At 32.3% G+C, this 17,369-nt stretch overlaps 1 protein-coding gene across 1 annotated transcript in view; it reads left to right on the top strand.

The window, feature by feature from the left end:
* LOC145317810 (uncharacterized) overlaps positions 1-16,002 on the top strand; it is a 177,948-nt gene extending 161,946 nt beyond the window's left edge. The window contains exons 20-25 of the mRNA XM_080159078.1: positions 3,273-3,385; positions 3,639-3,719; positions 4,114-4,560; positions 4,972-5,146; positions 7,729-7,875; positions 13,124-16,002. Of these exons, the coding sequence (XP_080015204.1) occupies positions 3,273-3,385; positions 3,639-3,719; positions 4,114-4,560; positions 4,972-5,146; positions 7,729-7,875; positions 13,124-13,177 (1,017 nt within the window). The 3' untranslated portion in view covers positions 13,178-16,002. The remainder of the gene's footprint in view (positions 1-3,272; positions 3,386-3,638; positions 3,720-4,113; positions 4,561-4,971; positions 5,147-7,728; positions 7,876-13,123) is intronic.
* Positions 16,003-17,369: the final 1,367 nt, after the last annotated feature.

Here is a 17,369-nt window from a genome sequence, read left to right as displayed (position 1 = left end):
TTATCAACTTTAGAAACTTTATTTGAATTTTGATAGGTTGGTTCATTAATTAAAGTGTACAAACGTTTCAACCAATAATTGTAATCTACTGTATTTGTGTATACCCTTCTATATATCATTACTAAGAGTTGCATGCCAAAATAAATATTAATGAAGGAAATTGTTCCCCTTTCGGGTTAGAACCAGTTTGATACCGACACATGGATTCTTTGTTGTAAGAATGGATGAGGAATATACATAGATATTATGACAGGGGAAAAATTGTTATAAATTTGGGTTGCTATTTTTCCTGTCATTCATTGGTCAGTTCGTTCATCCAGTAATAGGATGGGTTAAAGTCTATATGATTTCACTATGGCTCTAAATCCGATTCATATCCGCTGGATTAATTAAAACTGGTTCTGAACCACACTGAGAATTTTTGTATCGTATAGTCTTATAGAAATCTTTCCAAAACATAAAATTAATCACTGTTTTGTCGACACTAACAACTATTGGGCCTAAATATAACTGGAGTAAATTTTAAATTTTTCATTTTACTACGAAAAATTGTCTATAATACAATGCGAAAAATAAATATTCCAATATGGTTTTATATGCAATTGCCCTTAGATAAAAAAATTAAAATTTAAAGATTTCATCCTTTTTGTTATATCTTGAATCACCAGCAAATCTCTTCAGCTTTAAAAAAAATTAGCTTAGCTTTTATGGATGTACCATGCTTGTTTAAAAATGTATCCGCATTATAACATAATTCTTCAATAATGGATATAAAATATACATGGATATTATGACAGAAAAGTTGTTGTCCATTACGTTGCTAACATGTAATACATTTATTGGTTAGTTCGTTCATCCAGTAGAAGGGAAGGGGAAGGGGTATGTGGGTTGATGGTGGGTATCGTTATTATAGCCCGCAGAGAGTTACACTTTATCAAAGAACATGAAAATTTGGTGTAACATCCAAGTAATAATATATCCATTTCTTTAATAGACAACAACAAAATGATCATAAAAAGTTTTTATTTCACTCTAAAATTATCTGCAGTACCCTAGGCCACCATGAAAACTTAATCATTTTTAAAAAGAAAAAAATGAAAAAACTTCGTCATAGAACGAATTTTGTATCAAACCTGACTTAATTTTAAAACGGGCAACAATAGAACCTATGTCATGTACTATAGGAACGAAATAATGGCTACAGGAGACAGGTACAGAAGGTTTCGTATTAAAGACAGCTTTCCGCGGATAGGGTTCTTTAATATGGCTCAGGACTAGTTATAAACCAGCGGATATGAACCGGATTTGGTGTCTTACTGAAAATACTATTCTGCACCAACATTTCTCCCCCCCCCCCCACAAATAAACATACATAAATAATTGATTAGAATTATACAATATTTATTATTTAGTCTCAAGGTTAATACTGCATTTTACTCAGGGATCTAAAGGGATAAGACAATAGCTGATTAATTGGTGTATATCCCCAATGATGATACACAAAATTCCCTCTTCTGTTGTTGCCGAAACCTTTGACACTCAACTAAATGAACCAACCAATAAAATTCAATGAAAGTCAAAGTTGTTAAACTATCGAATGAGAAAACGTTATTATAAAACTTTGGGGGAATAGTTTAATAAACAGCCCAATTCATTCCCTGTTTTTTACTAAAATAAATTTGAATGTTTTTTTTTGCCTTATTGAAGCTTTTTCAATTTGAATTGATTAAAAGGTAAATCAGCATTGCTTTAAAGAATCACAAAAAAGTTCTCTCTTTGGTAATACATTTTATTAAGTTTAAAAGGCGACTAAAATTAAAATTTAAAAAAAATAGAAAAACAAAATTTCTCATAAGCGGCTGCGGTTGTGCCCTTAGGGGCCTTAATGTCGATTGAGGAAATGGAAGGAGAGTCGACCCATCACTTTCAATAAATAAAAGTTTAGTGGTAGTCATTTTTTTCATAAACGATGTCTCTTTGAAAGGTATCCCAAAAGGTTAAATTATTCCCTAGGCCAAAAGAGGCTTTGCAGGACGAAGTGGTAGGTGTGGACCCATCTGTGTTCAAGCTAACAATATTATTATTATTATCAAGGATGAAGTGGTTGGTGTGGACCCATCTGTGTTCAAGCTAACAATATTATTATTATTATCAAGGATGAAGTGGTTGGTGTGGACCCATCTGTGTTCAAGCTAATAATATTATTATTATCATCAAGGATGAAGTGGTTGGTGTGGACCCATCTGTGTTCAAGCTAACAATATTATTATTATTATCAAGGATGAAGTGGTTGGTGTGGACCCATCTGTGTTAAAGCTAATAATAATATTATTATTTTCAAGGATGAAGTAGTTGGTGTGGACCCATCTGTGTTCAAGCTAATAATAATATTATTATTATCAAGGACGAAGTGGTTGGTGTGGACCCATCTGTTTTCAACCTAATAATAATATTATCATTATCAAGGATGAAGTGGTTGGTGTGGACCCATCTGTGTTCAAGCTAATAATATTATTATTATTATCAAGGATGAAGTAGTTGGTGTGGACCCATCTGTGTTCAAGCTATTAATAATATTATTATTATCAAGGATGAAGTGGTTGGTGTGGACACATCTGTGTTAAAGCTAACAATAATATTATTATTATCAAGGATGAAGTGGTTGGTGTGGACCCATCTGTGTTCAAGCTAACAATATTATTATTATTATCAAGGATGAAGTGGTTGGTGTGGACCCATCTGTGTTCAAGCTAATAATAATATTATTATTATCAAGGATGAAGTGGTTGGTGTGGACCCATCTGTGTTCAAGCTAATAATATTATTATTATTATCAAGGATGAAGTGGTTGATGTGGACCCATCTTTGTTCAAGCTAACAATATTATTATTATTATCAAGGACGAAGTGGTTGGTGTGGACCCATCTGTTTTCAACCTAATAATAATATTATCATTATCAAGGATGAAGTGGTTGGTGTGGACCCATCTGTGTTCAAGCTAACAATATTATTATTATTATCAAGGATGAAGTGGTTGGTGTGGACCCATCTGTGTTCAAGCTAACAATATTATTATTATCATCAAGGATGAAGTGGTTGGTGTGGACCCATCTGTGTTCAAGCTAACAATATTATTATTATTATCAAGGATGAAGTGGTTGGTGTGGACCCATCTGTGTTCAAGCTAATAATATTATTATAATTATCAAGGATGAAGTGGTTGGTGTGGACCCATCTGTGTTCAAGCTAATAATATTATTATAATTATCAAGGATGAAGTGGTTGGTGTGGACCCATCTGTGTTCAAGCGCTACTACAGGACCGAGGATGAGGAGGAGGGTATCGACGTGGAGGAGTCAGATCTCAATGTGGGTGGTTACAACAGGTCGGTAGAATGAACATTACACACACTTTTTTTGTGATTCTTATTTTGATCCAATGCTTGATACAATCCCCTATAAAACACTTTAGTTTTAAATTCCCTTTCTTAACATACTTTTCTTCACCTACCCTAAAAGGAGGATTAGGAATTTACTTCATCGTGCTTCACCTGGAAAATAGTTGTTTTACAATTGATTATAACATAATTAATGAAGTTAATCATAGAAATATTGATCTTGAAATATATTTTTGTAAAGATCTGATGTACGAGATTATAAGATGCCTAGAAGAAAAACAACCCGAAGAAAAAAGAGGACAAAGCCGCCAGAAAATCTCAGGTTTTAAACCATTTTTATTTTTCTTAGTTTTTTTTATGTAAAATGAGAAAGTTGTTTGATTGTTAATAACCTATATAGCTTATTATATAAACTAGTGAAGCTTCTTATAGGTCTAGGTTTAAAACTATTTTGGGGAAGGGTTTCTTTACCCTTCTTTTTACCTTTTCTTTTTAAAACTCAAATTGATAAGGAATTTGTTTTCCAATATGGCTTCAAAACCGATTTATATTCGGCGGATTAGAACCGGTTCTCGGCCATAATTAAAGACAATTTTCCACGAATATTAGAATTAAAACCAGTTTTGATAGCCCCGAGGGGTGATGCGATAAATAAGTACTTTTAGATTATTATCATGCAAATCCCCACAAACTAATCGTATTATCCATCTGTTTAGTGAGAGTACAGGAGGAGGAGAGGTAAGCCAGCAGACAGGTATGATGAGTACCGCCAGCCAGCAGGACAGTCCTGTCCTAGCCACCACCACCATCCTCCACCAGCACCAGACGTCCGTCAACAACCTAACCGCCGCGGCGGCCCATAATACAGCGGCCGGTGGTCTCAACAACACATCCTCGACCACGGTGACAACCACCCAAGGCACCAGCCCAATCCGACTGTCCTCGCCGAGTCTGATGAATTTTCAACTGCCATCGCTGCAGCCGCCGCCGGCTGCTTCGCAACAGTCAGCGGCTGCTCTATTGCACATTTCTAGCGGCGGAGGCGGTGGAGATTTATCTGTACCTGTGACTAGTGATGAAATCCAACAGCAACAGCTGCAGCATTTACAACAGCAAGCTGTGGTCAATACAAGCCTTATCAACAGAATGGATCAGCTAAGCAGGTTAGTCTGATTGATTTAGGATATGCGGAATGTGTCATGTGTGACGTCATAGAAATAAGTCTTAAGAGAAAGGATGAGAGAGGAAGTGAGAAAGGAAACCCAATAAAAGACGTTATGACGTCACACTTAACACTTTCCACTTATTTACCTTTTGATCATTTATATAGTCTCATTTTCCTAATTAGTAGCAAAGTTACACCACAATTCACTTTGTCTGTCCGTCTGTATTTCATGGTTATGTTCAATTGTATCCATCCCTCGCAAAAGAGAGAATGCCTTTGTCAGTAATATTTAGATACAACACCACTCAGATTTAGGAATTGGTAAAAAGGGTCTTGCAATGTAAGGGTTGTTTATCTGTGTGCCAGGCTTTAACGGCATAAATTTATTACATATTCTTTTTGTTTTCAGACAATTGGAAAACCTGGAGACTCGTGTTTCCAGTGATATCTCCAGCATCCTGCAGCTCCTCCAGCACCAGGTGTCCGCTGCCAGAAACAACAGGACACAGCCTGGAGACCAGGATCAGTTCAATAATCATCTCTACACGTCCAGAAGTATCTCCCAGCCGCTGGAAGTTTCACAGGTAAACAAACCAGGTTTTAAAGGTCGTCATAGTTTTTTCAGAAATAATCGATATATTATTACATAGATGATATTCCAGATTTTTAGCGTAGCTGGCTAAAATAACGATGCCTCCCATCCACCCTTTTTATCTCATTCCCTCCCCTCCTACTTGATGAACGAACTTGACCATTAAATGAGGTCCATATAAGCAAGCTAAATTGACGACCTATTTCCTCTGTCAATATATCCACGTATATTCAATATCCTTTTTTGTAACACCTATTTCTTATCCCAACTTGTTCCATATGGCGTTATAATTCTTGTAATCCCAGATATATAACCTAACTAAATGTTAAGTATATTTCATAGCAAATAATTTATAATATAGAAATATAGTATTCATACATGGGCTCTTGTAAGGCTTCAGGTTTGAAAATACACATTTTATTAATGGATATAGGATATACGTGGATATATTGGCAGGGGAAAATTTGTCGTTAATTTAGCTAGCTTATGTAGACCTCATTTATTTGTCATTTTGTTCTTCCAGTTGTAGGGGATGGATGGGGGGTATCGTTATTTTACCGCATCACTTTATACTTAAAAATCTGGTGCAACATCCAATTAATTGTATATCGATTCATTTTATTCAACCAGTGTACTCTCTTTCTTTTAGTTTTAATTCAATGTAGTGCGGAAATTGAAATAATTTTAAGACACTTCTATACTTCTAGTGGCCCCTAGGGAGTGGGCCCTTGAGAAAAAGGGAGGAGGATTGTTGGAAGTCGATCGTCCGCTTTAAATTTCAGTTTTAAAAGAAAAAGTAACAAAATTTAAATGAAGGGGGGGGGGCGGGGGAAGGGTTATATTACTCTGGTTGCGATTTCCCTTGGAAGGGTTGATTTCCCTCAACAAAAATCAAATATTTTGAACTACACTCCTTTTATCTATTTTCATTGAGTTTTGAATATTACAATAAAATTATATCTTCGTAAAGAAAATTTAGGCGCTTTGTTACACTATGAACAATTAAAATTCTTTACTTTGAAAAATAATTTTATAACTATCCTTTCTCATTAGTTATATTATACCATAACAAGGATGACAACATTCATAACAAGCGAAGCACAAAAAGTCATGAATTGGACTAACAGACTAAGTGAGCTATAGAGCTATGGAGATGTTCAGTTCTAATAACTATGAAAAAAAGAAAGATAAGATGCAATAATTCCAAGAATATCACGAAACCTTAAAAAATACGGTTTACATTTTTTAAGCATGACCGACAGACAGAGGGACAAAACAATATATAGATTATATATGCATTTGCCATAGGAATCTTCACTAAAACTTTCATAAGACTATCTTATATAGCAGCCGAGAAAATCACATTTTTCCCATTACGTTACGGACTGAGGGACAGACATATAGAATAGCATAGTGAATTATATAATAACAAGTAAGATAATGTTTATATCCAGTAAGACTATCAAAATAAGATAAGACAATGGACGGTAAAAAGATTTACACCCCCAAGAAAATCATAACTATTACCTCTTCTGTAAATTGAAATCATTGGTGGAAAAGTTTATACCAATAAATTTTAAGCCAGCGAAGATTTTAACTTTATGGACTATTAATTCCTCAATTTTATTTCCCCATTGATTAAATTTCACATACAATTCTATGTCATTAAAGATCTTTTATCGTATATGGCAGACAGTCGGACGGACAACCTCCAAAAAGCAAGCATACTGACAAATGAAGATACTGTGAAGTAGCTGCGCTACAAACAAAATAATCCCAGAATTTCCTCATACAAAGAATCAAAGAAAAGGAGGGGGAGGCAAAAAATTAAATTTGATTTTTACATTAATTTGAAAAACCTTTTGCCTGTCATCCACAAAGATTGAGCTCAAAGTGTCACAAACTGAACAACAGACACAAAAAAGTGTCAGGAATCTAAAGGGATAAGACAATGGTATATAAATTGATGTATATCTCCAATATGTCCCCAAAATTACCTCTTCTGTAGATTACAATTAGTAGATTGAAACATATGGTCGCTGAACTTAATGAACCAACCAATCAAATTTCAACAAAGGTCCCCAAAGTATAGAAAAACTATGTTATGAAACTTTGGGGACTAGTGTAATAAACAGCCAGTTGTCCCCTCCCTCCCTGCAGAAAAGTTGCCACATACAAAAACTAATATTTTTTCTTTTCAATAATATTAAAATACAATATACATTTGTTGTATAACTGCACGATTTGGACTTGGTGGCTGCTATTAATCATATACAAAGCCGCTATGATTCAACCGTTGGTTTGCATCAAATGTCAATTAGCCGTATGTAAATCATCGTATTACAGACAATTTTCCTTGAATATTAAGATAAAAAAATTAATACCTGATTTGTTAGCCTGGCCTTTAGCCCCTTGGGACTGACAATTAATCTTTCATTTTGATATCCGCGGAAAGCTGTCTTTAATACGATGCGATAATAACTATTCTTTAAAATTAAAGGTTTGAGATAATGTATGATGAAGAATATGAATAGATTTATTCAATTTTTGAATCAATGTTTTTATTCTCTTTAGTATTCTGAGGACGGCGGGTGGCAGGCAAGTAGGGCGGAGGATTCTCGCGCCTCCGAGGGACCTGCAACGGAGTCCTGGGAGTTCAAGTCGACGCTGGAGGCCCCCATTGCCAGGCTCGAGTCCCTGGATGAACTAGAATCCAGTCAGGTAGGGAAAAAATAAATAGTTAGATTAGTAATCGAACATAATATTTTTTTATGGGGGGAGGCTTTTGTAAAGATCCCGTAATCTTGTAACGGTGGGGCTCTAGAAAGATCACACAAGGCAATAAAAAAAATGTTTGGCTTTCCGTTTAAAGGTATTAAAGACATTTTATATATATAGTTATACTTGTCATACGTTTCATGGATTTAAAAAGATTTTTTGGTTAGCAAAAACAAAAAATCTAATGGTTGTGTAATTTCCTAAACTGAAATGTTTTAATCTTATAAGTAGAAAGTTGTATGTATAATCAAAGTCATGATTTTCACGGAGTGTACTTGACTACTTGATTACAAGATCTTTACAATAGTCCCCCTCCCCCCTCCCTGTCAAAACTAAGAGTTTTAAGAATAATAGCCAATTTTCAATATATTCGTTGTTGATAATTTTCAACAAAAGTTCAACCCAATAAGATTTGTAGATCTTTAGAAAATATTTGTTGTACTTGAATGTGAAAAACAAAAGTTACATATAAATTAACTAATTTTAAAGAATGGGAATGTTGCAACCTTTTTAAATTTTTTGTTATGACACAGACAGACCATGAAATAGTTTTTATGTTTCTATTTTGTCATGATGTGAAAAAGGCATTTAAATTGTTTTTGTAACCCCCCCCCCCCTAACTTTCCTTTAAAACATATTTTTTATGGCTTTTCTTTTAGGTAAAATTAGGTTAAAAATGAAGCTTTTTATAGTACCCATAAAAAATGACGACATACAGGCCTACCATTCGTCAATTAAAATGTATACTGGCCTGCCTTTTGTAATTTAAACTGTATTGGCCTATCATTGGTCATTTGTATTGTATGACTTCATAGTTTTATAGGCACTATAAACAGCTTCGTTAAAAATATAAAGGGGGGGGGGGGGGGTGGGCGTTATGATGCCCTGGTTTGAAGCAAACATTTAGTAATAGTTATCTAAGACGACATATATATTTACCAGTGAATGAAATACACAAACACAATGTGAACCAATAACTGTGTGACCCATCATCAAAACATTACTGTTATCCAGTCATGTGTTATTAAAGGTATTGACCTAATTGCACTAGATACTTGCATCACCTGCAAATTGTACAGACATACAGACTGGGTCAATTGCATGTTATGATTTCATAAAAAAAAACATTGCCTGTATAATGGATGTATAATTACTTGGATGTTACACCAGATTGTAATGTTCTATAAAAAAAAGTGAAACTTGCAGATGGCTAAAAAAATAATACACCCCATGCATCATATTTACCCCATTCTCTCCCCTCATACTGGATAAACAAACTGACCAATAAATCAGTTCCATTGAACAACCTAAATTGACGACAATTTTCCCCTGTCATAATATCCACGTATATACTATATCCATTGACTAAATTTAAACTTAGGCTTTAAATTCTTATTTTTGAAGAAGTTTTTGACATTTTTTTATGAGAATACCTTTCTTCAATTGACTCTGTCTGTATGTTGCTAACACCACTATTGGTATCTTTAAATGAATTGTATAAAAGATAAACAAACAGAAACACCTACCAGTCGTATTATTTGCCAAGAGAATCAGATTTCTGCACTACCTCTCCGGTTTTGGTAATACTCTATATTTTGGTCTGGTAGATGGTTCTCGCCTCCAAAAGGGTAGAAAATACGATCATTTTGGTGTATAAAATGTAGATGTTTGATAATAGATTGATTTTAAGAAATACATTTCAAAATCTTTAAAAAATCAATTTTTTCCTTGCCTACCTTTATGGATAGCTACGTATCTAGTCTTCCAGGAACTAAAAAACTTTTTTTTTCTGCCGTTTTGGAGGTGAGAACCACTTAACAGACCAAAATATAGAGTATTACCAAAATTGGAGAGGTAGTGCAGAATTCTTATCCGTTTTGCAAATAATATGCTACCAGTATCTTGCACGAATGGCACATTCACAAAATTAAAATAATTTTTAAATATTCAGGTTAAGAATAGATTCTTATCGCTTCGTATTATAGACAGCTTTCCGCGGATATTTAAATGAAAAATTATAAGGTTAAAACTAGTTTTGTTAGTCCAGAGGGGCCAAAACTGGTATTAATTTTATGATTTTTATTTTAATATTCGTAGAAAATTGTCTGTAATACGACACTCTACATGATTTTTCAGTATGGCTGAGAACCGGTTTTAATCCACCGGATATTAATCGGTTTCGAATCCATGATGGGAAAGAAAGTTAAAACAAATAATTACTCATAACTAAAAACTAGGGGCATCGCTTTATTAACCCTTTATAAAATGAACTTATGTTGTGTATACAATAAATATTATTCCCAAAACATTATTACCAATAAAAAGATTTCTAAAACAAATGACATTTAAAAGTAATTAAATTTAAACATGTATACTTTTCATGTATAATAACAAAATGAAAAGTAGCGCAACAATAACAAGCTTATCAGGATATTTCATGGAAAAAAAGTAAGGAACTTTTGCCCGTTTCAAAATATCTCGTCCCTAGGATTAGAAATTACTAAAAAAATCCACCATTTTTTGGGTTATTTTGAGAATTAGCCAAATTTTAGAGGTTTTCAGTTATTTCTAAGGCTAGGAACGAGATATTTTGAAACGGACAAAAGTTTCTAAATATACTCGTCATTGCCATTTTGGGGAGCACCATGAATTCATACTTTTGATTCAACAAATTTTTGACTCCCATATAAGAATAGCTATACAATTAAATGTGTGGTCGCCAGCGGTTTTTAGAAAAATATTAAGTCATCCAGAACGGTGTATTATACTTATAAGAATCATGTGCTATTATCTTATTATTATCTTAGAATAAAATTTCCTTAATCGACCCACCCTATTATACATCTATACTTATACTTATACATATAGTCAAAAGGACAATCATACAAAATTCCGACCCTGCATGTTAAAACATAAACAATAAAGTTGGTTTGACATTAATGGGTTTATGCCATTGAACTAATAAAATATATTGCATGAAAAAAATTTGAAAAATGTATATAGTTAATAATGAAATATTTACTAATATAGAATAATTAACAATAATGTAAGTAAATAAAACAATAAACTGGAATTATTATAATTTGATAATGATATTTAGATTAGTTATTTATCGCATCGAATTATAGACAGCTTTCCGTGGATATTAAATGAAAAATTTTAAGATCAATACCAGTTAGCCCTGAGGGGCCCAGGGCCCGGGCTAACAAAACCTGTACTAATTTTATGATTTTTATTTTAAAATTTTGGAAAATTCTCAGTAATATATACGATGTTTCTTTATGATTTTTCAGTATGACAGAGAACCGGCTCTAATCCAGCGGATATTAATCGGTTTTAAAGCGATACGGGAAAAGCCATTACAATTTTTTGAATAAAAAAAATACTGTACTTTTTTCTTTTCCATACCTCTTCGTATTTCCTAACGTTTATACATACTTTTGAAATTTCCAATAAAAAATACAACAGCACAAAAATGCACATTTCTCGTACTTTTCCCTCCTTGCCCTTCACTTTTTTTTTCCTCATTTCAATATTTTTGTATTTTTTTTCTTGTTGTATTTGTCCATGTCATGAAATAAGGGTGACAACATCTGTAAAGGCGATGGTTTAAAATCAAGAAATCATTTCGAATCATGTTTATAGCAATTGACCTTTTTAAAATCATATTAGAGTTTTTACCAAATTTACACCTTTGAGATTTTTACCCCCCACCCCCACAAAAAAGTAGTTTACTTCATTGACTATGACGTAACATCATGCCAGTGATCTAAAATGATAAGACAATGGCATATAAATTGATGTACAGCCTCAATGATGATCCGCAAATATACCCCTTCTGTTTGGACACTCAACTACATGAACCAACAAATCAAAGTTCAATGAAAGCCCACAAAGTTGTTGAGCCAAAGGATAAGAAAACGTTATTATAAAACTTTGGGGACTAGTGTAATAAACAGCCAAATGTCTCCTCAGTCCCTGTCAACATGCAGGCCTTAACTGTAGAAATGCTTCGTTTTGGAAAACTGTGTTTTTGTTGTATCTGTTTATGGTAAAAAGGTATTGGTGTAAAATTGGCTTGAATAATGCATTTAAATGATACTGATGCACATCTGGCAAGAATGCACACACACACACACACACTCTCAGCAAAATGCCCAAGCAATATATTTCTAAGTACCTAATTTAAAATATTAGACAATAGCATGAAGTGAAGATATCCTTACACACGAGATCTTAATTTGTTGCACCTTTGAAGCAAATCTTGCTTAATTTCTGGGCATGATTATATAGTTAAACGACCTTCAGACAACCAACCCTTTGAATGCTTGTTTGTCTGGAAGTCCTAACGAGTTGCGCCTGTTTTGGGCCAAGGCATTCACCCTACTCTGATTTATTAATGTTGCGTACCTGACATAGCAGCAGTAGAAACCACTTGAAACGCCTTTGGTTATGACGCGGTGAAATATTACACGAAAAATACGCATAATATTTTTTTAGGTTCACATTAGATCTAAGGACGCTATTGTCATAGGTAGAACAGCAAATACAAACTGGCAACGTTTTTCTTATTAAAAAATCAATAAAATTTAATTAAATTTGTCAATAAAACAAGTAAAATTTGGAATATGTATAAAAATTGCTCCCACAGGTAGTTGTAAAATATTTATTAAGCAATATATTTAAAGAAAGCTATTTGTAAAAACTAAAAATTAGTTAAAAATATACTCAAATTATAGTCCTAAAAAGTATTAATCAATAAAATAATATTATGTAATTTAATAATTTAGATAAATGATATATATTTTAGCTTTTTAAAATGTATTTATAAAAGGAATATTTCAATCTGAAGATTATTACTTTTTGTGAAAAAAGGAATAATACAAAAAATATGTAGTTATATAGAATTAAATAAGTTATTTTCCAGTATGGCTTTGAAACCGAATAATATCTGGTTGATTGGAACCAGTTCTCAGCCATACTGAGAAATCATGTATAGTATCGGATTACTGACAATTTTCCAAGAATATTAGAATTAAAATAATAAAATTAATACCAGTTTTGGTAGCCTGGGCTTTAGGCCCATAAGGGCTAATAATACTGGTTTTAATATTATACTTTTTCATTTTAATATCCACGGAAAGCTGTCTATAATACGGTGAGTTAAATAATTCTAAATTCATAATTTCAGGAGAGCACAGATAAACCCTTCCCTCACCACACACACAAAACTTCGGAAGTTTAATCAAACTGGATTAGAAAAGGACAACATACATACATATACTTCCTCCAGAAATGGCCGCCGCAGGCCTGGCGGATTTTTTTTTTATAAAGACGGCTAACAATGGAGCTGCCACCAAGGCCGCTGAAAAAGAAAAATGTTCCACAGATGTGTTATTTTATTTTCAGTTGGTATCAAAGTAATATTTATGCAACTTTTACAAGAAAAAAGTTTTTAGTAATCAATTAAAATGATTAAAAAGCGCATGTAAATTATCGCCACCAATATGATATTAATTTTATTTTTGTTTTCTAAACTCCAAGTCACAAAGAAGATAAAAAATAAGAAAACTGTGACAAACTATAAAGACTAAACTGACCAATTTGTGAAGAATTTGTGGAAAACAACATAAAAAGCTGCGATGCAAAAAAATGTGATGTTAAACCATAATAATATAAAAAAAGAATGTAAAAATAATTCTTATACTTTCTGATCTGATATTGATTCGGAGTCCATCCTTTTCTTGCAGTCTCTGCTTTATAACAGCCATGTATCATATACACTTATTTATTAATGGATAATTTTACATATAATAAAAGAAATAGGATGTCTGTCTGTGTGTCGGTGTACACTATGTAGATTAAGATCTCGCTAACTGCGCGTATATGTAGTTCCAAGAAAAGTTTTAAACTATTTTTGAGGAGGTTTCCTCTACCCTCCCATGAAAAAATTATCCCTAGACAAAATCTTATCCCACCCCTGTAAAAAAATATTTTTTCTTTTTAAAACTAATATTGAAAGTGAAGGGTCGAAAATCCTTCCCTTAAGAGTCCCTAGAGGCCTCTAGGGGCGTAGCTACTGGTATGATATAAAGGATGTATATTAAAGCATTGACTGTCATATGAATAATGTACTCGCCAACAGCACTTATTAATATGATTCATATGTGTGTAATAAACACTCTTCACATATTTTAAACAAACTTTTATTTTACAATTCTTCAATTTCATTTATATATAATAATTATCTTGTTATTAGTTAAATTATAGCAATATTTTTATTTAGAAGTAAAATTATATTTATGTATATATATGATTTAGTTGAAATTAAGTATATTAAGTATTAATTTGATTTTGCCACACTGTAAAAAAATATTCCTGCTTTTTAAATTTTGATTAGGATCATTGAAATTTAATTTCCATCAAGTTCAATAAATAAAAAGAACTTTTAAAGTATTTCATATGGAATTTTATTATAATTTTTTTTTTAAAGAAATTGAAATGTAAGAATAATTTTATTACAGTGTACATAATTGAATTTTCTAGTCGTGTATCACCATACATTTTTAAAAGAAATTATACAGATAAAAATATATCTTTTTTCTGCAATTTCCAAGCTTTTTTGTCTATTAGCAATATCTCCTATCTTGCTTTTTTTATCGAAGAAAATTTTGTAGTAAAAAAACTTTGGATATAAAATAAAAGCATTTTATACTCTTTCATTAACAGTGGAAATGAAAATTACAAGTTAAGCTTAGTAAATTAGAGGTCCTGCAAAATATTTAAGTAAATAATATTTAAATAATTATCTTTCGCGTCGTATTATAGACAACTTTCCTTGTAAATTAAAATGGAAGTTTAAAACCCGTTTTGTTAGCTTCGAGAGGCCGAAGGTCCAAACTAAGAAAACTGGTCTCAATTTTATGATTTTTATTTTAATATTCGTAAAAATTATCTGTAATACGATGCTATACATTATTTTTCTCTATGGCTGATAACAGTTTCTGATCCAGCGGATATTAATAGGTTTTGAAGTCATGGAGGAAAAATCTTCTGAATTAAAAAACATAATTTTTAACCATTTAATTTTGAACATTAATTTTTTGAGAAGATAGAAATGAAACCATGATGAAAATTAGGATCTAGTGCAGTAAAACGGTAAAAATGTTCTTGGGAACGATTATCTTCAAAAAGCTACAAAATTTAATTGGTACTAGCTTATATCCTTATTAGACGCATGAGACAGCCTACAAATAATGTGTAATAGCCAAGATCCATTGATGATGCTGCGCAAAATGGTTAAAAAAAATGACGTCATACTATAAAGTTGTCCAATGAGAGGCCAGTATACATTGTAATTGACAATGACCAATGGTAAAATATATACTCGCCTCTCATTGGTTATTTTATCATATGACGTCATTTTTTTGTACCATTTTGCGCAGCATCTCCATTGATGCACAGGGAAAGCTTCATTGAAGAAAAACGCGTAAAATAAGCCTTTTCCGCAAAATTTATATGCACTTCGAGATAACTGTGCATTTTTGAGTAATGGCTATTCCCGATTCTTTAAAGGCCTTCTTTGTCGGTTTAAATTTTGTACTAGCATAATAAGTATGTTCAGCCGTTTTGCCGTTAGCAGCCTTTAAAGTTCAAAGATTTTTGAAGATAATCGTTACCAGGAATATTTCACCGTGAACTGCTCTAGGTCCTAAAATTATACTATAACTTCTAAAGGACCAAAATAAAAAATGTTTTTTTATGTGATTTTACCACAAATCCAAAGTATGAAAATCATTGAAGTAATATTTTATTGCAATTTTGTTTTTAAAATATTTAATAATGAAATATTGCAAAATAGATTATTTATATTTTTTTCTCGTTTGTCATACAAACACGTATTTAAGATTCTCATACCTTGAATTTTGAAAATATGTTTTTTTTTGTTAAAAAAATATCTCCTTATCATTCCACTTAAAAAGTACTCATTAATAATTATACATAGTACATAGACAATCAAATAATTATATTCGTACCAAATACAATCTTAATTTTCAAATATACCTAGAAATACGATATTGCTTTTTTTTTGTTTTGAAAATCTATTTTTAAATCGTTTTTAAAAGATGAACATATACAACAGTAAGAGATGGAGGGGACATTGGAATGTTTATCAAACGGGTACCTAAGTAGTAAGTACCTTTTCGTAGTCTCAAAAACCTTGGTGACTTAAATCTAGCTTAATTGATTAGTTTCAAACCAGCAGTGTCAACCACAGGCGTCCCCGGGGGTAAAATTTGGGGGGGGGGGTAAACTAAATTTACCCCTGCCAACAGATTTCAGGGGGGGTAATTACCCCCCCAAGCAAATTTTTCCCCAGGGGTAAAAATTGTGGGGGGGGGGTAAAAAAAATTTGCGGCGCGCTTCGCGCGCTATTTTACTCCCCCAAAATAAAAAGCTTGGACGCCCCTGGTGTCAACATTTAATTATTTTAATCTACAGAAGAGGTAATTTTTCAACATCATTGGTGATGAATAGCAATTTATTGGCCATTGTCTTATCCCTAAAGATCCCTCAAAGCAATTGTCTCCAAGAGGTTTATCCGTGCATCTGTCTGTCACCGTAAATTTTAAATGGCGATTTACCACATGTTGTATATTTTTTTAAAAATTGTTCTTGGTGTGGAGTTTTGTTTAGGTTAGGTAAAGCAATTGGTCAGAGAGCCCCGTAAGAGTCAGTACTTATTCCATTTATTTTGGGCTATGGGTATTGAAATATTTTAGTCAGTCTATAAATTAGCTAGTAAAAGTATATTATTGATATTTCACCTTCAATTTTTATCATTTAGGTGCACTTTGAACTCAACAAAACATTTAAAACCCAACGGAAAACTTTTTTAATCTCTTAACAGCTGTATAAATAAGTAGCAGCAAAATTTTTTTACCTAAAATTTTTTTAATCCCTTTTAAAAATAATATGCAAGTTATTATTTTTTCCAGAAAATTAGCAGCTGAATGTCACTGGAAAAAAAACACATTTTTCCTGCAATAAGGTTCAAAACTTTTTACCTTTCAATTATGAAAATTTTACCTTTTTTATTTTAAAACTTAAACTCTATGTATAGTGTTCGACCTTTGTATGATAGGGAAGCCAAAGAAAATCAAAGTGTAAATTTTACATAAGAATAACAACTAAATCATTTTACATAATTGTTTAACAAATAACAAGGACTTATTTGTTCATTGGTAGTAAAACTTTTAAAATATTATCAAAATAGGTGCAAAACATTTTAGTACTAAAACTTATTTTGAAAGGCGTTGCTATAAAAGACCTAATTAGCTTTTCTTTAACTAGGGTCGGTCCGTCCGCCCTTAACGTATAACTCTTTCGTTAATTTAAACACATAAAAAATGTACTTCCAATTTATATTTCGTTTA

This window comes from Acartia tonsa, chromosome 4 (assembly GCF_053477335.1).
Source record: "Acartia tonsa isolate MP-2025a chromosome 4, ASM5347733v1, whole genome shotgun sequence".
NCBI lineage: Eukaryota > Metazoa > Arthropoda > Copepoda > Calanoida > Acartiidae > Acartia > Acartia tonsa.
Note: the sequence above shows the minus strand (reverse complement) of the source record. Positions and strands in the feature narration are given on the sequence as shown.